Genomic DNA, 24,682 nt, shown 5'->3' on the forward strand with positions numbered 1-24,682 from the left:
TCATAAATTAAAATCCTAACTATAAAGTACAACATGGATACAGAAACTAATACATGGCATGCACATTAAGAGTACATATAGCTAACAATAAATGACACCAACATGGCACACAGCATCATACAATGTGTAATGTACTGTGAACAAATACATAGGTCACATGAAGAAACATACAGCAAGAGAACATGTATAACTTACCATAAATTCCAACCTGGCATAACAGAACATGCATAACTACTATAAATACTAAATATACATATATATGTACATGCATACAGAGAGCATCAATAAAAAACAGATAACAAATACAAAACACAACAGCATATGTTGGAGTTACATACAGAGCACCTGTATAGAGCATACAATGTACCTCATTTAGTTACAAAAGACTACAGGATCATAGATTAGGAGCTGGAAAGGATATTAGGAGTAATTTTACAAATGAGTACACTGGGGCCTATCTAGAACTAAAAGCTGAGTGACTTACTTACCCAGGGCCACACAATGAGTATTTGCTTGTGGAATGCCGATTTGACCAAGGCAAAGTTAAGTGAGCTAATCACAACCTTAGCCCTGAATGAGATGACTAAGGGGGAAATAGTTTTCTTGGCTTTCTGACCAATCTGGTGACTCCCCCTGAGCTAAGACTCTACTAAAACTCTTAGACCTTTTTCACACTAACTACTGTCTAATCTTATCACCTCCATCTTGTACTTTACATTCTAAGTACTAAGACTTTACATTCATCCCTACTAAAATTTCATCATATTAGATTTAGACCAATGCTCTAGCCTCTCAAGATATTTTTAGATCATACCTCCCAGCCTGATGTCATCTGCCTTTAACCAAATCACTGATAAAATGTTACTAGCCTAGAAACAGGGATAGCTCCCTGGGGCCTTCCACTAGAGACTTCCTTCCAAGGTGACATTAAACTGTTGATTAAGTAATGATTTCTCTTTAGATCCAGACATTTAACAAGTTTTGAATCCACTTAACTGTACTAGTATCTATTCCACATCTATTGATCTTTTTTCTTAAAGAACAAGCTGTCAATTGCTTTGCTAAGCATTCCTGTGACCTACTAGTTTAGTAATCCTGTTCACTTAGGTTAGTCTGACATAACTTGTTCTTGAGAAAGCTATCCTGGCTCACTGCTTTTGCTTTTTTCCCCCCAAAGATTTATCAACCATCCCTTTCTTTATATAAAATTCTGCCAGTAATTAAAGTCAAGCAGACGGGCCTATTTCTATACTCCATTCTCTGCCCTTTCTTTTGATAATCAGGACATTTACTCTTCTCCAATCCCATGGTGAGAGGTAGTGTATTATATAGGCCAGGCCTGGAATCAGGAAAACCCAAGTTCAAATCCTTCTTCTGATACATTCAAGTCACTTAAACTCTCAAGAGTCCCAGGCAGTTCTCCAAGACTATTAAGAAACGGATAATTTGCCTGTTTTGGTGGAGGGAGTTCCTCACATTAATGAAATCACAGGTCCAGACCCCATCCCTCCATCTCCCTTTCACCAGTTTTTCAAAGATCACTGACAACAGCTCAGTAATCGCATCTGACTGCTCTTTGAATATCCTAAAATGTACTTTATCTGAGTCCACTGCCCTAATTCAAAAGCCACTAAGTATTCTCTCCTTTCTTATCATGGGAATTAACTTCTGATTTGCCATAGTTGTTTGTTTTCCCTTTTCCTTTACAGCCCAAAGACCATTTTTCCTTGGCAGAGAAAACAGAAACAAAAGGAAAAACTGAGCGGCTCTGCCTCATGTCATCAGTTATTAACATCTCATACACCTTAAGCACTGGTTCTATCCTGCTCTTCTTTTCCACATTCAGTATGGCTTTTTTTTTTTTAATGAAAACTTTCCTGTTCTTAGCTTTTCCTTACCAGTTGCAGCTCATTCTGACCTCTACAAATCCTGGCACTATTTGTACTGAGGATATGTATTCATCATCTATGGTCAGCATCTATGTCAAGTTTGGTCAGTTTGGCTAGAATGCAGAATGAGCTGGGGGAAAATGGGGAAGGAGTAGTCTGTCAAGATGGAGAAGGAGACATATACTTCTGGACACAGTCAATGTGGGAATATTTTTTGCTTCACTGTGAATATTTGTTCCAATGGAGGAGGTGGGGCAGAAGGGACAGGTGAAGAAAAATAAAGGCTTGTTAATTGAAAAAAAATTAGTTTAATTTTTAAAAAGAAGAGTTGAATCACCAGTATAAAAAATGAAAAGGGTGAGGTCACCTCTAATGAAGAGGAAATCAAAACAATAATTAGGAATTATTTTGCCCAACTGTATGCCCATAAATTTGACAACCTTAGAGATATGGAGGAATATCTACAAAAACATAAACTGCCCAGACTAACAGAGAAGGAAGTGAAATTTCTTAATGACCCCATATCAGAAAAAGAAATTGAGCAGGCCATCAACGAACTCCCTAGGAAAAAATCTCCAGGGCCAGATGGTTTTACATGTGAATTCTATCAAACATTTAAAGAACAACTAATTCCAATACTTTGTAGACTATTTGGGAAAATAGGTGAAGAAGGAGTCCTACCAAATTCTTTTTATGACACAAATATGGTACTAATACCCAAACCAGGTAGAGTTAAAACAGAGAAAGAAAATTATAGACCAATTTCTCTAATGAATATTGATGCAAAAATTTTAAATAAAATATTAGCAAAAAGATTGCAGCAACTCATTACGAGAATAATACACTATGACCAGGTAGGATTTATTCCAGGAATGCAAGGCTGGTTCAATATTAGGAAAACTATTAGCATAATTGACCATATCAACAACAAAACTAGCAGAAACCATATGATCATCTCAATAGACGCAGAAAAAGCCTTTGACAAAGTACAACACCCATTCCTATTAAAAACACTAGAAAGCATAGGAATAAGGGGAACCTTCCTCAAAATTATAAATAGCATCTACCTAAAACCATCAACAAGCATTATATGTAATGGGGATAAACTAGATGCATTCCCAATAAGATCAGGGGTGAAACAAGGATGTCCATTATCACCCCTATTATTCAATTTGGTACTAGAAACATTAGCTGTAGCAATAAGAGAAGAAAAAGAAATTGAAGGAATTAGAATAGGAAAAGAAGAAACTAAATTATCACTTTTTGCAGATGATATGATGATTTATCTAGAGAATCCTGGAGAATCAAATAAAAAACTACTTGAAATAATAAACAACTTTAGCAAAGTTGCAGGATATAAAATAAACCCACATAAATCCTCAGCATTCCTATACATTACTGACAAAGCCCAACAGCAAGAGATAGAAAGAGAAATTCCATTCAAAGTTACTGAAGGCACTATAAAATATTTGGGAATCTATTTGCCAAGACAAACCCAGGGCCTATATGAACATAACTATGAAACACTTTTCACGCGAATAAAATCAGATCTAAATAAATGGAGAAATATCAGTTGCTCATGGTTAGGCCGAGCTAATATAATAAAAATGACAATTCTACCTAAATTAATCTATCTATTCAGTGCCATACCAATCGAACTACCAAAAAATTTTTTTACTGAGCTGGACAAAATAATAACAAAATTCATTTGGAAAAACAAGAGGTCTAGAGTATCTAGGATGTTAATGAAAAGACATGCTAGAGATGGTGGTTTAGCCACACCAGATATTAAACTGTACTACACAGCAGCAGTCATCAAAACTGCCTGGTACTGGTTAAGAAACAGGGGTGTGGATCAGTGGAATAGGATAGGTACACAAGCAGGTGAAATCAACAAGTTTAGCAATCTACTCTTTGATAAACCCAAAGAAGCCAGTTTCTGGGCTAATAATTCACTATTTCACAAAAACTGTTGGGAAAATTGGAAAATGGTAGGGCAAAAACTGGGCATAGACCAATATCTTACACCATATACCAAAATAAAGTCAAAATGGGTTCATGATTTAGGAGTAAAAGTTGATACTCTAAGTAATTTGGGAAAGCAAGGAATAGTTTACTTATCAGATTTGTGGAAAAGTAAAGAATTCATGACCCAACAAGAGATAGAGAGCATTACAAAATGCAAAATGTATAATTTTGATTATGTCAAATTGAAATGTTTTTGTACAAAAAAAGCCAATGCAACAAGAATTAGGAGGGAAGCAGAAAATTGGGAGAAAATCTTTGCAACTAGTATCTCTGATAAAGGCCTCATCTCTAAAATATACAGGGAGCTAAGCCAAATATATAGGAATACAAGCCATTCCCCAATTGAGAAATGGTCAAAGGATATGAACAGGCAGTTTTCAGAGGAAGAAATTAAAGCTATCTACAGGCATATGGAAAAATGCTCTGGATCGCTGCTGATTAGAGAAATGCAAATCAAAACAACTCTTAGATACCACATCTCTCCTGTCAGATTGGCTAAAATAACAAATCAGGAGAATGATAAATGCTGGAAAGGATGTGGGGAAATTGGAACATTGTTGCATTGCTGGTGGAGTTGTGAGCTGATCCAGCCATTTTGGAGGGCGGTGTGGAACTATGCCCAAAGGGCTATAGAAATGTTCATACCCTTTGACCCAGTAATACCACTTCTAGGGTTGTATCCCAAAGAAATCACGCAAGCGGGAAAAGGACCCATATGTACAAGAATATTTATAGCAGCTCTCTTTGTGGTAGCCAAGAATTGGAAAGCAAAGGGATGCCCATCAATTGGGGAATGGCTGAACAAGCTGTGGTATATGAAGGTGATGGAATACTATTGTGCCATAAGAAATGGGGATGATGCAGACTACATAACAACCTGGAAAAACCTACACGACATAATGCTGAGTGAGCGGAGCAGAGCCAGGAGAACGTTGTGCACAGCCACAGATATGTGGATTCCGTGAGGACCAACCCTGACATACTGCGCTTTTCTCAGCAACATAAAGGGCAAGGACAACTCCAGGGGACTCACGATGGAGAATGCTATCTTCATTCAGAGAAAGAACTGCGAAGTTTGAATACAGACTGAGGCACACTACATGCTCGCCTTTTCTGCTTCTCTTTTGTTTTTGTTTTTGGGTTTTTTTTTTTTTTGGTTCTGTTTCTTCTTTCTCATGATTCATTCCATTAGTCAAAATTCTTCTCCACGACCTGACTAGAGCATAAATTAATTCAATGCGAAGTTATACATGACAGTTATATGGGACTTCATGCTGTCTTGGGGAGGGAGGGGGGAGGGAGGGGAGAAAAACTGGAACTCAAAACTATGTAGAACCGTGTGTGGTAAACTAAAAATAAATAAAGAAATTTAAAAAAAAAAAAAGAAGAGTTGTCTAGAAAGAAAGGTAAGGGCCAAAATACAAAGGTCTTAAATGACAGGCTGAGTTTATATTTTATTCAGTGGCTGTATTTTATAAGGGCTGCTAGGTGGTGCAATAGATAGAACACCAGGCCCGGAGTCAGGAACATCTGAGTTCAAACCCAGCCTCCGACACTTATTACCCATGTGACCCTTAGCAAGTCTCTCAACCCTATTTGCCTCAGTTTCCTCATCTATAAAATGATCTGGAGAAGGAAGTGGAAAACCACTCCAGTATGTTTGCCAAGAGGACCCCAAATGGGGTCAGGAAGAGTTGAACGTGATTGAAAAACGACTGAACAACAATTTTAGAGACGCAGCAAGGTGGCAAAGTGCATAAAGTGCTAAATCCAGAATTAGGAAGACCCAAATCCAAATTCTGTCTCAAACCCTTACTGTTTGATTCTGGGCATGTTACTTAACCTTTCTGCCACAATTTCCTCATCTATAAAATGGTCATAGTGAGAGCACCTCCCTCTGAGGGTTATCATGAGGATCAAATGAAATGCTTGTAAAGTCCTTTGCAAATGCTTAACTAAATACTAGCTCTCATGATCCTAACATCAGAAGGAATCCACTAAAGATTTTTGAGCAGAAGAGTAACCTGCTGTGACCTGTGTTTAGAAATAGCAATTTGCCCTATCTTAGAAAAAGAAATTGAACAAGTCATCAATGAACACCCTAAGAAAAAATCCCCAAGACCAGATGGTTTCACAAGTGATTTCTATCAAACGTTTTAAAAAAAAACAATTAATTCTAAAACTGTATAAATTTTTGAAAAAAATAGGCAAAGAAGGAGTCCTACTAAATTTTTTCCCTAGGTGACACCATGGATAGAGCACCAGTCCTGGAGTCAGGAGAACCTGTGTTCAAATTTGGCCTCAGACACTTGACATTTACTAGATGTGTGACCTTGGGCAAACCAGTTAACCCCAACTGGGGAGGAAGGGAGGAATAGATAAGTGCAATAGATTAGGTACACAATACACAGTACTAAAGGACATGGTGTAAAGGCAATCAGTAATAGAGAGATCTTTCCTGCCCATTCATTGGGCTTCAGGGGCAGGGCTCTCAGGGTCCTGGGGGGAGTGGCTAGGACTGGAGCCAATGGAAACCCGTGGTGGGAGGAACTTGCTGAACAGTTGGAGCAGGGCTAAGAGGCAGTTGGTGAGAGCAGTTAAGAGCTGAAGGAGAGAGGAAGCAGTCAGCTAGCTGGAACACAGCTTGGAGATTGTGGCAGAAGCGGAGGTGACGGTGGCAGGTGCTACAAAAAGGCAGGACTGACCCTCGTGGAGAGTGCTGAGCAGGGCCTTGAGGCCAGTGGGTGGTCTTCTTGCTGGAGGGACCTGGCATTGGGGGTGGGGGGAAAGCACCAGTATGGCTTGGCTTGCTGCCATAATGTTTTTCTGTGGCCTCCTGGTCACTATTGTGAGATAGGCATACTAGTTTTGGAAGATTCTTGCCAGGATATCGAATTGGGGACACTGGTCCATGGGTCTGCTACTTTTCAGTTTCAATAAATGCTTTAACTCCTCTGCCTTCTACTTAGAGAATTCCTTATATCCTGTGATTCTGGACCATTCAGGCATATTCATGGCTATCTTTGAAATCATGAATTCTGCCTTAATGATATACATGGTAACCTAGTGTTTGATAAACCCAAAGATCCAAATTTGGATACAAGAAATCACCACCTGATAAAAATTGTTGGGAAAACTAGAAAGCAGTTTGGCAGAAACTAGGTATAGACCAACAGCTCACACTGAATACCAAGATAATGTCAAAATGAGTACATGATCTAGACATAAAGGGTAATATCACAAGCAAATTGGGAAGCATGGAAAATTTTACATGTGAGATTTATGGATGAGGGAAATGGAAATAGTGAGGATGCCCATCAATTAAGGAATGGCTAAACAAGTTGTGGTATATGATTGTGATGGAATACTACTGTGCTTTAAGAAATGACAAGTAAGATTGCTTTAGAAAAACCTGGGAAGACTTATACTCATGCAAAGTGAAGTGATCAGACCAGGAGAACTTTGTACATAGTAACACCAATATTGTGTGATGATCAACTGTGAATGACTTAGCTATTTTGATCAACACAATGATCCAAGATAATTCTGAAGAACTTAGGATGAAATATGTTATCCACTTCCAGTGAAAGACCTGATGGAGTCTGAGTACAGAATGAAGCATAATTTTTTCCCTTTATTGTTCTTGTTGTTCAGTCATGTCTGATTCTTCATGACCCCATTTAAGGTATTCTTAACAAAGATATTAGAATGGTTTACCATTTCCTTCTCTAGCTTATTTTACATATGAGGAACTAAGGCAAACAGGGTAAAGTGACTTGCACAAGGTCACACAGCTAGTAAGTGTCTGAGGCTCGCCCTCTATCAACTGCCACCTACCTACAACATTATTGGTCAAGAAATCAGTTTCTGGCATAGGCTATTTGCTTTCTCTGAGGGACTGCAAATATTAAAATGTAAACATTAACACCTTGTGAATACAATCTAATTTTCCATTTAGCTATAGCTTTACTCAGAATGACTGTAGATAAAAATAGCAGCAAACACTGGAGCTTAAAGAAGTCTTTAAAAATAAATACCAAGGCCTCCCCCTCTAACTGTGAGCTTTGAAACTATTTTGTTTATTTTCAGAGGATACTGCTTAATTTAACTGTATGATTTGCCTGCACTAAGTTTATTTCCCTTTGCAGTCTCAGCCCTACATTGTTCTTTGCTATTGTCAACACAGCTGATTTGGAAATATCTTTTGCATGATTTCACATATATAATTAATATTACATTTCTCACCTTCTCAATGGGTGAGAGAGGGGCTGGCAGGAGGGAGAGAATTCAGAACTCAAAAAAAATGTTTAAATGAATGTTAAAAAATGAGAAAAAATTGTGAAAGAAAAATTAATTTATATGGAAGAAGATCTGGATTTATAATCTTATAGATTTAGAGCTGAAAAGGACCTCAGATCTCTAGCCCCAATCCAACCCCTAATTTTGCAAATGAGGAAATAAAAGGCCCAAAGAGATTAGGAAGCTTGACCAAGGTCACAGAGATAGCAAATGGCAGAGCTAAGATTTAAACCTAGACACAGGATGGAGACAAAACTAGCAGTTTGGGGCCACTGTACTCCACTGGCCTAGATGAGCAAGGACAGATGTGGAACAGGGCAGTGGCATCAGTTTCTACCACTGGGGATGCAGAGGGCATAGATAGTATGTATAGCTTTTAGGGAGTTCAATCCAGGGATAGTAAATAAGTGCTGTTTAAGTTCCCTAGGCCCGACTGATCCCATGCTTGGTACCAACTCCAAAGCTTCAACCCAAGATAATGGGGGAAGAAGCATACCCAGAGGGATGCTCTGCATGCAGAGTGAACACTCTTGGCATCCTGAGACTCAGGATCCCAGATGGACGACTCCCACCACTGCAATCCATGGTTCAGCACTATTTTGATTAGTGATGCTGCTTCTCAAAGTAAGCATTCTGAAACTATTTGTGGAACTGAAAGAGTAAGGTCATCCTCCTGCTGGGTAATAGTCTCAAGGCTGTACACAGTCGAGACAAACCAGGTTTGTTTGTAGTCTTTAGTTCTATGTCTCTCTTTAAAAAGAAATCATAGAAACTTCAGTGTCACACTAGAAAGTATAAGCTGGCTTACCTGATGTTTTCCAGTGCATTGGTTATTTGCTGCTGGTCAATATCATAGAGTTTCACCTTGAAACCTCCACTGGCAAATAACATAGCCCAGCTTCGGCCAATGAGTCCACTAGAAGGAAAGGAAAATTAAGAGCCAACATGAGTCATCTGAATAACTGAAAGAACTATCCATTTTATGCTGAAAAGCAACATTAGAGCAGGAGAATACAGATAGATTTTGTCTTCGCATTTGAAATCTGAAATAAAATTTCTTAATAATTGTCCTTTTCTAATAAGTCACACACATACACACACACACACACACACACATACACACACACACACGCATGCACGCACGCACGCACAGAGAGAGAGAGGGGGGTGGGGGGAGAGAGGGAGGGAGAGAAAGAGAGAGAGAGTGAGTTGCCTTCTAGTGGCAGCCCTTCCAGAACCCAAAATTAGAGTGGTGCAAAGCAAAGAAATTTTGTTTCACTTCTGGTCCTGAAATGAACTACAGAAAATTGGATTTGAATAAAAGTTTGGATTATATGCCCAAAGTAGGCTGGGCATATTCTCATAACATGATAAAATTAATCGGTTTCCTTTTTCTGCCCGGAAAAGCACAAAAACTATCATTTGAAAATCACAATACTCAGATTTTGAGCTAAAAAAAAAAAACTCTTGGCAACAAAGCAACCACTGCCCTCCTACCAGTATTTAAATGTTGACCTGTTTTTGCCTGTGCTCAACTTTTATCTACATATTAGAATAGAAAAAACCTTTCTTAAAAAGGAAAAAACAGTTTAAACTGAAAGTACAAAGAAAACTGCCAAATAATAAGGCTTAGTAGGTTTCTAATACCCATTTCCATTGTCTGTTTCTCTGTCCACAATGATTTAATATTCGTTACTTCAACAATCTGATCTCAATGATACAGGATCTACCCTGATAAAAGGAATTTAAGACTCAGCTCAAATTCTACCTTCTGCAAAAAAACCTTTTGCTTCTCTGAGCTCCTACCTACTCCCTCTGAGATTACCTTCCATTTTCCCTGTATATGTCTTATATGTAGAAGGATCTATGAGACAATACAGGCAAGAATCGCAAAAGATAAGTGAATAATCATTTATTAAAAACATACTATGTGTCAGATACTGTGTTAAGTACTGGGGATACAAAGAATGACAGAAACAGTTCTTGCCCTCAAGGAGCTCACATTTTAATGAGGGAGGCAAAATTCAAACAACTAAGTACACATAAGATACATACAGGGAAAATTGAAGGTAATCTCAGAGGGAATATGCCCAGCCTACTTTGGTTATATAATCCAAACTTTTATTCAGATTCAATTTTCTGTGGCTCATTTCAGGACCAGAGGTGAAACAAAATTTCTCTGCTCTGGCACCACTCTAATTCTGGACGCTGGAAGGGCTGCCACTAGAGGGAAACTGAGTATTTTCTCTAACAATCTAGGAAGGAAGTAGTAATTTACAGTCTTTTCATTATTTTCCAATAGCACTTTGTCCTCTGTTCTTCACTGCCACCTAAATAATTCTCTCAATCCCATTCCTTCCACTTTTCCACACTTCCTTTGTTGATCTGGGGCTGTGACTAACTAGGTAAACTTTGCCTCAGCTTTCTGTTTCCATAGGCCACTAAAAAAGGGACTCCTCTAGCAACACATCTACTGTAGATGGACTCCATTTACCTGAGTGTTTGCCTTTCTGGAGCTAAACTGGAATCAAAACTAGTGTATCACCATAATGGACCCCTTCCCAAATTACTAAAAGAACACTGTTCACAACTGCTCAGTCAACCACTGGTTAATTGCTCTTGAGCCTTCATTTTGCAGAGGGGCTCAGGATGGCCTGTCTTCCTTCCCCTCCCATACCAGTTCCTGACCTTCTAGACTTCAACACCATGCCCTGGAACCAGGTACCTTCATCTCCTCCCTCCCCACTTTTGGCTCCCTGCTGAATGGTATCTCCCCCCATTAGAATGTAAGCTCCTGGAGGGCACGGACTGTCAATGGTAACTGCTTAATAAACACTTGTTTCCCTCCTTCATTTATTCATTCAGCAGGCATTTATTACCTACTACTATGTGCCAGCCCAAAAGGGGGCAAGGGGCACTGGACAGAAAAATGTCCTGATAACCTGGCTGTGACTCTAAGTTCCAAGGCTGTTTAACCCAGGACAAACCCTCTCAGTGCCCCCATAAAGTAGACTAGAAGTTGCTAAGCAGATATACATTAGAGAAAGTTCCTCTTATGGAAGAATACTGGTGAAACCACAAGTCTGATTTTAAGTGCCAGGTATTGTACGTATCAAAAACTGGAGCCATCTCTCTCCTCAAGGGGCTTAAGAGTTTTTGTTTTGCTTTAACATAACATGGATATCTATTCATAGTTTCAACAAAGTTGTCTTCTTTTGGTCCAGACTTTTGACTTCATCACTGTAGGGAACTCCCCAAACCAAAGCATATCAACTATTAGTAACTTATAGCTTTACAATGTTTCCCTGGAATACTGAGAGGGAAGTAATTTGCCCAGGGGGCAGAGATTTTGTATGTGTTAGAGGCAGAAACTCCAATTCCAGTCTTTCTGTCCCTGAAGACACCCTCTTTTCCACCTGTCCATGCTATCTCGCAAGCTAAATGAGAGGAACACTAATTATGGAACTCTAACCAATTTGCTTTGGAGAGTAAACCCTGGGTCCTAATACAATTGTACAAAAAGGAGAACAGAACACAAAAAGGGGAAACAAAAGAAAAGCACTTCTCTTTATGGTGAACTACACAAGAGTGCTAGGGTAAAGACTGAAAATTGGGACAGAGCTACATTCTGGAAATGTCTATCTTCTTCCCAATTAGTGTGCCAATTCAATGCTTACTTAAAGAGCTTTGTAAATACAGTCAGGGCCGTTTTTGAGACAGAGGGTCAAATGGTGCTGTGAAAGGTTGTGTATAAAGTCAAAAGTTGACAGTATACTGACACAATTGGTATAACTCATATGATGCAATTGAAGCTTCATGTTTTTAAATGTATATTTAAACATCTAACAGTATCCTTCACATACGAATAGGACATAACTAAGCGATTGCTAAAAGTACAGAGGTAAGAGGGAGTCACTGAGGGTTCTTGATCTGGAAACATGATCAGATCTGTGATGCTGTAATAATAATAAGCAACAACAACCACAGTATACTAATATTACACTATACTGTAATAATCATAACAATAGTATACCACAACTAGCTTTTACATAGTGCTTTAAGGTTTGCAAAATACTTTACAAATATTAACTCCTTTGATCCTCACAACAACCCCAGGATCAGTGTTTTTATTATACTCATTTGACAGTTCAGGAAACTGAGGCAGACAGGTTAAGAAACTTGCCAACAGTCATAGAGCTAGTATCTGAAGTAGAATTTGAATTCACGTCTTCCTGATCCAGGTCCAGCACTCTACCCATCATACCACTTACCTGCCTTCATTTAGGAATATTAACTTGGCAGCTGGGGGATGGATTCAAGAGGGAAGAGTCTGGATGCAGGGAGACCAAAGGAGAGAGAAGAGAAGACAGTCAAACATAGACCCTTGTGAACACTTACGTAAGAGGATTGAAAGAGGAAGAAAAGCCAAAAAAGGAGATAAATAAAGGAGCTGTCGCTGGGTGAAAGGAAGCACGAAAACTAGAAAAATGAGGCATCTTTAAAGGCAATGGAAAAGTACCTAGAAGGAGATGGTACTAGTCAAAGAACCACATGATGCTAGAAGTCAAAGATAACGTGGACTAAAAGAACAGCCAATGAATTTAGCAATCATGAGGTCACTGGTCATCACCTCAGAGACAGTAATTGTGGTAGAGTGGCGGAGGTGGAAGCCAGATTGCAAAGGGGTGAGGACAGAGTGAAAGGAGGGTAAAAGTTTGTCAGTAAGGGGAAATAGAGAGACAAGTGGTGAGGGAATGGGATGAAACCATTAAGAAAAGGGTTTGTTCTTTCTTTTTACATTGAAGATACCTAAACATAACATATTCATAAGCAGAAGAGAATGCTCTGAGGGAGGAAATGAAGATACCTGAGAGGGAATAACTGCTGGGGCAATGTTCTGGAAGAGTCAGGCTGGGCTGGATCAAGGGCTCAGATGAAGAGATGGACAGGCCTTATTGAGAACCATTCAGCTCCTTGAAGGCAGGGATGGTTGTTTGTATTCTCAGCACTTAGCACAGTTCCTGACACATAGTAGGTGGCTCATAAGTGTTTACCCACTGATTGAAGTAGGAAGAAGAGGGTAGGCATTGCTAATGAAAAAGTATACAACACTTGCTGTTTATGGTGACTTGGGGATTTCTGGGAGTATTCCTTAAATAATTTGTTGAATTAGCACAATTTTCAAATAAGTATGGGGCTTTTCAGGCTTGCACTGGTATACCAAGGTTTACAGATACTCCTTGGGTATTAACTATTCACACATGTAAAATCTTTCCAACACTCAAAACCAAACTGGATATGTCAGCTGACAGTACCTTGAAAAACACAATATGTCAAAAGTGCACTACTTCCCCCCAAAATGTTACTGAATAGTGAAATAAAATGGGGCAGTTACAAGTAGATTGACCAGAAAAGCTCTAACAACACTGTAGCCTCAGTTTGCACCTGGTTGACTGCTAGGGAAAAACAACAAAATGCAAGAGCAACCAGGATGTTGGGCAGCAATTAGACATGGGGTGCATTTAGCCAAACAGCCAAAGCTGTTTAGGAGGCAAATGGTAGTGCTAGGGTTGTCCTAAGTCCAGAGTCTGATCCGCAGGATCAGTAACACAATCTGCCCACAATTATGTGATCAGGCCCTGGGAAATTGATTTCATAAGTAATTTCTTAAGAGATTGGTTTATAAACAGCTTACTGATTTACAACAGGAGATATACTTGGCACAATAACCAATACTGATCATTTGCACAAGGCATATCATTCTTCTGGGCAAGAAACTCAAAGAGACCAAAGTAGAAAACAGAAGAATGCTGGGTAAGCATAAAAATGGAGCTTGGCCCCAGAGGTCAGAACAAGAAACAATCTGCAGAAGTCAAAGACAGGCAAATTTTAGGTCCATGTAAGGAAAAACTTCCTTTCGATTAGGGTAGTCTGAAAATAACCTAGCTTGCCTCAAAAAGGTAGTGGGTTCCTTCACCATTCAATTTTGCAACAAACACTAATGAAGACCCTACCCTGTGCAAGACATTACACCAGACAAAAATTAAAGTCTCTTACATTCTATTAGTGAGACACAATGTGTACAAGTAACAAGAAAGACAAAGTTATTTCAGGAAGGATAGAGTACTAACCAACAACCTAGGGGAGGGAAGAAATGAGGAAAGGTTTTACATGGGAAGTGGTACCTGTGTTGAACCTTGAATGAAGTTAGGGATTTCTAGGAGGGAGTGCATTCCAGGAATAAGGGAACAGCCTATGTAAAAGTGGAGACAGAATGCTGAATTCAGGAAACAGCCAGTGGTCCAGTTCAGCTGGAAGAATGAATGAATGAATGAAGGAGAACCACAGAAAGAAGTCTGCAAAAGGAGCCGTAGACCAGACTGTATATGCTGGGAAGTTTGCGCAATAGTTTATACTAGAGGTAGAAAGCTGTCACTACAGATTTTTGAGCAGGGCAATGACATAGGCCTGTGCTTTAACAATATTAATTTGGCAGCTATGATGAAGATAAATAGAGAGACTGGAATCAGAGAGACTAAGAAGCTGTTATAATAGTACAGGCAGTCCACTCCCACATGAATCTTACTGATCCATTAATCTAGTGGTAGCACTCAGCTCAAAAAATCTTCAGTGGCTCCCTCTTACCTACCAGGTAACATTAAAACTCTTTTGCCCAGGATTCAAGGCCCTCCACAGTTTGGCACCACCCCTGCCTTGCTAGACTTATCTCAGATCTACCATCTAGAAAAACATTGCTTCCTATCCCCACAATATGCCCTGAGATTTCTTTTCTCAAGCTGTTCCCTATACCTATAATCTCCTTCCTCCCCATCCCTGAAAATCTATATCAAATGCCTTGCCCCCAGGACGTCTATTTATGAACTGCAAAATAATAGGCAAAGGATTTTATTGATGGAGGGGACCAAAATTCCTGGATAGCCCTGACATCATAATAATAATTATAATTGCCTACAAGGTCTTAGTGCAGCTTTAATAACTTAAAACTACACTAAGACTTTTGGAATACCTCTGTGTATGTGTGCATCAGCACAGGCATCATGGAATAGGAAGGAAGAATAAAATATTTTTATTATTTAATCATAATTCTATCTTCTGCTATAGGCTTAACTCTACAATTAACTACATTCCTACTGTATGCCTGGCCTCGACCTTAAAAATATTTTTTTAATTAGATGTCTGATTCTTCCAATTGGCCAGTTTATTACTGTTACATGTCTCCAATCCAAATGGGTTACTTAGTCAAGCACTAAAAGTTAAATTAACTCATCTTCATTCTCTCCTTGGAAAGAACTCACTCTGCTTCTGAAAATGACCTCAACGGAAGAACTGAGTCTGTCAGGCTCTACTACACAGTAGAATTGTTTTACAGTAAAAACTAAGACATATCTGATACAAGGCAGAAAAAAAAAAGAACTAAAAGTGTCAGGGAAAGGTGACAAAATTAGGGAAGAACACAGCTGCAGAAGGTAGCACTGCCTCAAGTAGCCTATAGAAAGCAAAAAAAAAAAAACCACTATAGCAATTTCAGAGGCAAATACTTTTCAAAATAGCTAAACGGCTGGCTGACTGAATATATTGAGCTGTGCAGTAGATAGACCACCGGGCCAGGAATCTCAGAACTGAGTCCAATTCCAGCCTCAGACACTTACTAGCTGTGTGACCCTGGGCAAGTCACTTAAATTTTGTTTGCTTCAGTTTCCACATCTATAAAATGAGGATCATAGTAACACCTACCTTCCAGGGTTGCTGTGAGAATCAAATGAGATAACAATTGTAAAAGTGCTTAGCACAGTGTCTGGCACATTATAGGCACTTAATAAATGCTTATTTCCTTCCTTATATTTTCTTCTTCATTTATTCTATACCGTAAATGGGTATAAATAACATCCAAGTTAGTCCCAACACTTTAGCATGATCATAAAAAGGGAAGGGGTGGGGAGTACCCTTTCTGCTAGGAGCCTATTTATGTAGCAATTAATAAAAGGTAAAAGGGACATTTCAAATTTTTTTTTTATTGAGGTCCTAAATAGGCCAATGACCACAGTAGAATAGAGAGGTTTAATATAACACAATTCATTAGGGGCATAACATTGAACTGGTACTATTGACAAGATGAGGTGTCCTTTGGATAGACACATCATGAGCAAGGAAACAAAATTATATGTTAGCCTTATAAAATAATTAACTTATTTTGGGTACCAGAATAAGCAATTTTAAATCAAATACCAAGGGATGAAGGATGAAGCTGCCTGATATACCATCTAAACTGGAAACCATTAAAGCAGAAACAGATGTTCAAGATCATCCTGTCTAAGCTGCTCATTTTACTGATGAGGAAACTGAGGCCCAAGGAGGTAAAGTGACTTGCCCGAGGTCACACAGCTCATCATTAATGATAATTTTATCATTAGGGAAAGAATGAGGCCTAAAATTTGGATCTCCCAACTCCTACCCAGTAATCTTTCTATAATGCCATGCTGCCTCCTTTATAATTCTTCATGGTGGTTTGCTACAAAGCCAAAACTTTCTAGAGGGAAAACATATGCTACTACTAAAAGACTGAATCCAGAATTTCCATTTTCCAAAATGAAAAGAATATTTGTTTTGTTTTTCCAACTTATCATCAATGCCTCTAAATTCACTTAATAATAGCTAGCATTTATATAGCACCTACTATGTACCAGGCACTGTGTCAGCACTTTACAAATATCATCTCATTTGATCTTCACACAACCATGGGAGATGGGTGCTATTATTATCTACATTTTATAGTTAAAGAAACTGAGGCAGACAGGTGAAGTAATGTGCCCAGGGTCATACAGCTAGTAAGTACCTGAGGCTGGATTTAAGCTCAGGCCTTCCTGACTTCAGGCAGAGGTCTGTAGCCACCGGGCCATTTAAGACTTGAATAAAGCTATTCTAGGTCAAGGAGTTCCTGGTATCTCATATATCCTTTTTTAAATTTAACTAAAAACAACTTCTAACTCTTGATCTTCATCTGCTGAGAAAATATAAATAATAATAATAATGATAATAATTGGCATTCGTACGTGCGCTTTTAGATTCGTAAAGGGCTTTACTCATGGGATCCTCGAGACAACCCTATGCTGTAGGTGCTATCATTATCCCCATTTTATAGTTAGGAAATGGAGTATGAAAAAGGTTATGTGACTTGCTGAGAGTCACATTGCTTTTAAGTGTCCGAAGCAGGGACTGAAAACAGGTCTTCCTGACTCCAAGTCCAACATTCATTCTACTCTCTGCACCACCTAGATACCACTAGAACTATTCCTGTAACAAGAGACTTTAGCATGCTGAGTAATGCAGTGATTCTCTTTTAAAAATGTATTAATATCTTCTGTTTTTATATCACCTCCATTTCCTAACACAATCCCACTCTTCCCTCACCTAGAAAGTCATCTCTTATAACAAATTTTAAAAGGATCAGTAAAATTGACCAACACATCAACCAAGTCTGAAATTATATGTTGATATTCTTCAGTCAAGCCACCCCCATCTCTGCAAAAAAGAAAAAAAAAAAGGAAAAAAGGAAAAAAGCAGGTGCCTTCTCATATCTCTTCTTTAGCTCAAGTTTGGTCATAATTTCAAAACATTCAGCTTCAATTTGTTATTGTTGTAGTCACTGTGTATATTGTTTTGCTGGCTCTGCTTACTTCATTCTGAATTAGTGTGTCTCTGAAATCTTCAAATTCCATTACATTCATATATAACTAGTTTAGCCATTTTCTGAAGGAAAATGAGACCGAAGCTCAAGTCCAGCCTCAGATGCTTATTAGCTATGTGACCCTGGGCAATTCATATACAACTAGTTTAGTCATTTCCCCCAGCATCTTTGTTTCTAGTTCTTTGTTACTAGAAAAAAAAATGATACAAAACAATTTTGGTATATATGAGGCCTTACTTTTTCTTTCATTGGCTTCCTTGGGGTAGAATATCTACAAAGCAGTGAGATCTCTAGATGAAAGGATATGGACATTCTAGTCACTTTCCTAGCATAGTTTCAAACTGCTTTTCCAAAAACAGTTTGATTAACTCACAGTTCCACCAACATTTCACTAGTGTGCCTGTCTTTCTATAATCCTAACACTGGCTGTTCCCATCTTTTTTTGGCCTTTACCAATTTGCTGGGTGTGTAATGATGTTTTCAAAATGATGCTCAGTAAGTGCCAGATAAATGCTTTTAGACTGATTAAAAATAAAAATAAGCACTTAAGAAGAAAAATTAATTCTACTGAGATTTTCTTGGAAAATGCTAATATTATTACAAGCCCAAAACAGAAAGTTCCTGTATTTGGGTTTGGTTTTTTTTTAAAGATAAATAGTCAAGCTTCTCTTTCAGAAGGCTGCAAATCTAAGCAAAACTTTAAACAAAAACCAAAATATACTCATTAAGTTCCTCCCCCATGCATAACAGAAAAAGGTAGGTCAATCCAATATACTTTAGTAATCTACAATCTCATCTTGTGAGTACTGCTACTCCCATCCACACAGATCATCAATTAGTAGATGACCCCAAGTTGATATGGCAAAAAAAAAAAAAAAAAGTTATCAAACTGATCAGCTAGTGATTTGGTCCCTCTCATCTGAGTTAACTAGGCTACTTCTGGGCTGACACTATGGCCTTCATAGTCCAACAAGCATTTATTAAGTACTTCCTGCCAGACACTGCTAAGGACTGTGGATACAAAGAAAAGAAAAGGGGGCTGGGGTTGTCACTGGCCCAGGAAGCTTACATTCAAAGGAGACATCTAAATAACTAGGTATGTACAAATATGTATGATATATAAAAAGGAGATAGGAGAGTTATCTCAGGGACAGGCAACAGCAGCTGGAGTGGATAGGGATGGGGAAAGGCCTCTTACAAAAAGCAGAATATGAGTTGAGACTGGTGAAGTCAGTCTATAACTTTTAAGAACCCAGGATTATGGCTTTAGTAGTTTTTTAGAATAGGGTTCAAAGTATAATCAGGTACACATTTACTGGGTCAAATGTAGCTATCCTATAAAATTTTTCACAAGACTTAAATGACCACTTGCAAACACTACTCATTGTTTTCAACTTACATAATCATGTTCCTTTGTATAGAGTTGTATACAGCTGTACTTCAATCTTCCTATGCATTCACATTTATTAGTCAAGATGACAAACATTTAAGTAGCCTGGTAGTGCCAGGCAGAAAGCAAAAAAAAAAAAAAAAAAGTCCAGGCTCTCAAGAGGCTCAGTCTATAGGAGCAAATATTCCTTGAAACTGTCATTTTCCCCTCTTTAGCTTCCTTCCCACTAGCCCTATTCCTACTAGTCCTTTCCCTCCTCTCCAATCCCATGTACCACTGCCATTGAGGGCATTTCTCTAAAGTTGCTGGGCCTGGTGGTATTCACAAAAATAGCTGAGAAATTCTTATGGGAAGTGCCCTTTTAAAAAAAGAGAAAAGGATTTTATATGCAAAGAGAACATTTCTGGGAGTCTGGTATCTGACAGCAAATGGGGAAAGCCAACAGTCAAATCTTTTTATTAAATTAAAATGGGGGCAGCCATGTGGTGCTATGGATAGAGCAAGTTCAAATACGGCCTCAGACACTTACTGGCTGTGTGACCCTGGGCAAATCTGATTGCCTCAAAAAAAAATTTTTTAAGGCTATTTGAGTACCCTGAAATCCAGGTGTATGACTCACAGGAATCCCTTAATAAAGTACCCTAGCCCAATTTCCATCTTTCTCCATTTTTTGCTTGTTTTCATTGAGGAAGAAACTAAAGGAGACATTTAAAGAGTGGGAGACATGGCATTTCAATACATATTATCAAGACAAGTTTTTTTTTTTTAATCTTCATTTAGACATATTTAGGTTAGGAGCACTTTGGGATTTAAAATTAAATTTCAATTCCATTTTCTATGATATATCAATGTGTTTGCTGTACAGCAGACCTCCAAATGTGTCAAAAGGGCCCTAAGCATGGGACTCATCCCTACCAGATAACCATTTCTATCTACACGGTCACATTTTACTCCTTCACCACACAACAATAGGCCAAAGTCACGCACAATTGGCCAAAGTCAGGTTAATCTTCACCATTTCCTGGACAGTCAACAGGAAACTTACAGAAATCACCAATTCTATTAGTAATAAATGATAAGAGAAATACATGTTAACTCTTTTCTCAACTTGGTTTTTCCAGAGACAAGAAGTCAAACGACTCAACTGTGTGAAGTCAACTGCCCAAAGCCATTGCTGAGTTAGAATGTCATACTACTACAAGAGCAAAAAGAAAGAAAAAAGAAAGGCTGTTATGTTCTGAATAAAAACAGAAAAATTTTATTTTCAGAAAAAAATCTATTGTTACAGGCTTGTAATGTGTCTCAAATTGGTAAAATGTCAACCAATGGAAAATTGTCATTCTGCCACTCAAAATTTTGTCACTTAAGGACGGTTTCCCCATATTGATCCCAAAGTCAAAGAGTCAAAACGAATAATTGGGCTGGGAGAGGGTGAGCTTCCTTCTGCAAGAAACTTTTCCCAGTCCTCCTTAATCTTCGTGCCTTCCCTCTGAGTCTATCCCCAGTTAATTCGGCATATATCTTGTGTGTACATAGTGGTTCAAATGCATCCCCTATCATATGGGCAGCGCCTTATGAGCAGGGACTCTCTTTTTGCTTCTCTGAGTATCCAAGTGCCTGAAACACAGTGGGCGCTTAATAAGTGTTCGTTGACTGACTGCTTCCAGTAGACTGAATTAAGTTCACCTAAAGGTGCTGCTCCTGTTTCAAGGCTCCCATCCAGCCTCCCAGAAAGATGACTGAAATGCATCACCTAGCTTTAAGAAAACATATATGAAACTGAATACTAACACACACACACACACACACACACACACCAGGAAGTCCACGGGCTTTGAGTAACTTAATTACAAAGCAGGAATAAGCACAGGGCTGTGCTCTTTCTTCCAAAGAAATAGCTGGAGATCGTGTTGCATATGGAGGGCTTTTTTTAAAAATAAAATAAAAATAATTAGAAAACAGGAAAATCGGCAGCAGCTGCCAGAAACGCCACGCCGCGGGGGTCGGGGGAGGAAATAGAGGGATGAATGGAGGGGGCGGCTCCACGCTCAGGTACAAACAACTACAACTTCCAACTTCTCTTCTCCCCAAGGTCGCAAATGGCAGCTAGCCGGGCTCTTGCGGCCAAACCCCAGCTGGGCATGCCGAAAGGTTTACCTGCCAAAAATCACAACACTGCCATCCTGAGTGGAAGTCATCTCCTGCGCTGGCGGGGTCACAGCGGGGAGCCCGATGCCTGAGGAGACCCAGCTGCGGGAGCTGCAGGAGGAGAAGGCGGTGGAGACCTGCCTGCTGGGCTCTGAGATAGGGGCTCTTAAAGGGCACGGAAAGGAATGAAACGCACACGCCCATTGGCTCCTTCCTTCCCTTCCCCAGCCCAAGAGTTAGTGAGGACTACCCTGAAGCGAGGTAAAAGGAGTCCTCCGATAGGCTGCGGGAAGCGAGCACTTAGGGAAATGTGACTACAGCTGGGGAGACCTTCTCTCGAAAGCTTACGGGCGGGCGCGCCAATCAACACAACTAAATAACTTAACCCCTTGGTGAAGGAAGGGCTGAATTGCCGGGTGGGGCTGGTGAAGTTCATAAATACACTGAATGAAGTCATGTCTAAAGAACTGTATGAGAACGGAAAGTAACAGGATCAATCGATTGTTTGAACTATTTTTTTTCCGACGTTAAAATTTAAAACCAAGTTGCTTTAATTTGCAAGAAAAAGCTTGGTCTTTTTTTGCATATGGATTGTTCACAAATGATTTCAACGGCCGAAAAGGAAAGTGACACTGTCTTTCTGTTCAGACACACCCTCACAGCATTTGGATTGCAACTGTTACAGACCTTAAACTAAGTAGTGTTTATTGTTGGATTTCCCCCAGCACATTAGCTTCCTTTTCATAATTTAAAGGGGGGAAAATTCCGTTTTATCAGTCTTTGAGACTAAAGGTTTCCATGAAATTCCATAATGTTGTATGAACAGAAATAGAAAGAGCCATGTGATTTTTAAAGCCCATTTCTTCAAAGTGAAGACTTGACTCATTTAAAAGAAAAGGAAAAAATAATTGTCTAGTGTGACTGCTATGATGTAGTGTGACATATTGAAAACATGCCTCAAACAGCAAACAAGAAGCATTCCGTGAAAAAAGAATAGCATATATTTCAGCACCATTAGGTTTTCACAGTTCAATTTGCCAGAAATGAAAAAGCTGCAGGCCCAGAAGTGTGCAGTGACTGGCCCAAATTGACTCAACTACCAAGTGTTAAATCTGATAGTTTGTAGAAACCTTTTCCACTGTATAACAATATTAATTCTGTACAACAAAGTGAGAAACTGAGAGAAAGCCATTTTAGACTAGATTGCAGAGTATGACCCAATGTGGCTGAAAAGATTGGAGCCAGGTTTTATAAGACCTTAAAATGAAACACAGTGGTTTGTATTTTATTCTAGAGGCAATAGGAAGCCACTGGCTTTGCTTGAGTAGTGAAGTCAGATGGTAGTGTCTGCACTTAAGGAGTATAACTTTGGTAGCAGTCTGTAGAATGAACTGATGTGATGAAAGACATGAGGCAGAGAGACCAATTAGGAGGATTTTGCAGTAATGTAGGCAAGAGACAGTAAGGACTTTAACTAAGGTGGTAGCTCTGTGAATTAAAAGGGAGATTGGATACAAGAGATGTAGTTAAGGTAAAAACAGCAAGATTTGGCAACTAATGGCATGTGTGGCGTTAGGCAGAAGAAAGGAGTGAGGAATCAAGTATAATTCTGAAATGATAAGCCTGAGGTACTGGAAGGATGGTGCCTTTGGGAGGGAAATAGTCAAACAGGCAGAAGGTGAACCAAAAGAGGATGGTGTCATGAAAACCCAGAAGGGAGAGACAATCCAGGAAGAGAGGTTTGGGCAAAAGTGTCATCAGCAGATAGGTCAAACAGGATTAGGGCTGAGAAAAGATTTGGCATTTAAGAGATCACTGATAACTTTGGAAAAGGCAATTTTGATTAAATAATGAGATCAAAAATAGGATCTCAAAAGGTTGAGGAATGATTTAAGGAGAAATATACAGTGAATGTAGATAATTTTCAGAGTTTGGGTAAGAAAGGAAGGAGAGATATAAGATGATAGCTTTAAGGGGCGGTACAGTCTAGTGAAGGGTTTTTAAAGGTGGGGAAATTTGAGCAAGTTTGAAGGCAGTAAAAAAAGAGCCAGGCAATAGGGAGAGGTTTAAGATTTGAAAGAGAGGTAGATGATTGAAGATGCGATCGACTTGAGATTAAGTACACATGAGGATAGCCAGGGATGCAAACATAGGTGAGCTAGGTCCCTTTGAAGACTAATAGATGGAAAGGGTATGAAAGAATGAGGTCCTGGATGAAGGAGAATTTGTTCACTATGAAATGAGAATTCCAGTAGAAAGGGTGGGTACTTTGGATTGGAATATGGGTGGGATGAGTCAGAAGGATATTGTGACAAAGAACTTGAGGTAGAGGCAGAGGACAGTTTTATCCCAAATGGCTACTGGTTGATTATGGCTAGCATAGGAAGAGTAACTGGTGAAACCATAGCAGTAATAGTGGGTAGAAGTTGGGGAAAGAAGCTCATAGTGCCCAAAGGGTTTTACAGAAAAAGGATCAGGTCTGAGTCTATACCTTTCCATGATTTGAGCTGCTGGAAGGAGATAAGGTATTGGAAGGGCAGTGATTGGTAGTGGTCTCGGGGGTCAGCAGAGGATACTGGTTAGTGGTTTGGGGTGAAGCAGTTTGGAAAACAGCTACAACCTTATGAGCTTTGAAAGGCCAAAATGATAAGCCACCAGAGGTCTAGGAGCTGGTCTGCAGTTCATGCTGGGATTTGCCATAAGCCAGATAGTGAGAAGCAATGTCCTGAGCCTTACTTGACCTAACCCAGCTGGAGCAGAGATACTGACTCATCTAACACCCAGCATTCACGATGCATTTGGAAGTGAATTTAGTGGGGCAAATGCTAAGAAGAAAGTATATTAAGTCTGAGCCCACTTTCCCCAGGAACTCAGGTGATGCTTCTCCCCACAACCGGGTGGGTAAGGATGATTTATACTTCTTTTCTTGCTATAACTTCCAAGTAAATGTTCCTTTGTAAAAGCTATTTCATTTTATTTGGTTAGATGAAACTGAGTCACTAATCTAATCCCTGCTGGTTAATAGTAGGTGGAACCACATTAGATTTGGGACTTGAGCTGCTAGGTTAGAAAGGATTCACCCCAACTACTCAGTAAACTCCCTAGAACCCGGAGTGGGAAGTGGAGCTGACCTAGCTCAGGAAGTATGAGTATAGACTCTAACACTAAACCTTGAAAAACTTAATTGAGGTAATCAGTTCAAATGTTTGCCTTGACAGATGG

The 24,682-nt window shown here is 39.2% G+C and overlaps 1 protein-coding gene across 1 annotated transcript in view; it reads right to left on the reverse strand.

The window, feature by feature from the left end:
- CRYL1 (crystallin lambda 1) overlaps positions 1-21,696 on the reverse strand; it is a 203,934-nt gene extending 182,238 nt beyond the window's left edge. Inside the window, exons 1-2 of the mRNA XM_036746812.1 lie at positions 21,470-21,696; positions 9,025-9,132 (exon numbers count right to left, since the gene is read on the reverse strand). Coding sequence (XP_036602707.1) covers positions 9,025-9,132; positions 21,470-21,510 — 149 coding nt within the window. The 5' untranslated portion in view covers positions 21,511-21,696. The remainder of the gene's footprint in view (positions 1-9,024; positions 9,133-21,469) is intronic.
- Between the last annotated feature and the right edge of the window lie 2,986 nt (positions 21,697-24,682).

The sequence above is a fragment of the Trichosurus vulpecula genome, chromosome 2 (genome assembly GCF_011100635.1).
Source record: "Trichosurus vulpecula isolate mTriVul1 chromosome 2, mTriVul1.pri, whole genome shotgun sequence".
Lineage (NCBI taxonomy): Eukaryota > Metazoa > Chordata > Mammalia > Diprotodontia > Phalangeridae > Trichosurus > Trichosurus vulpecula.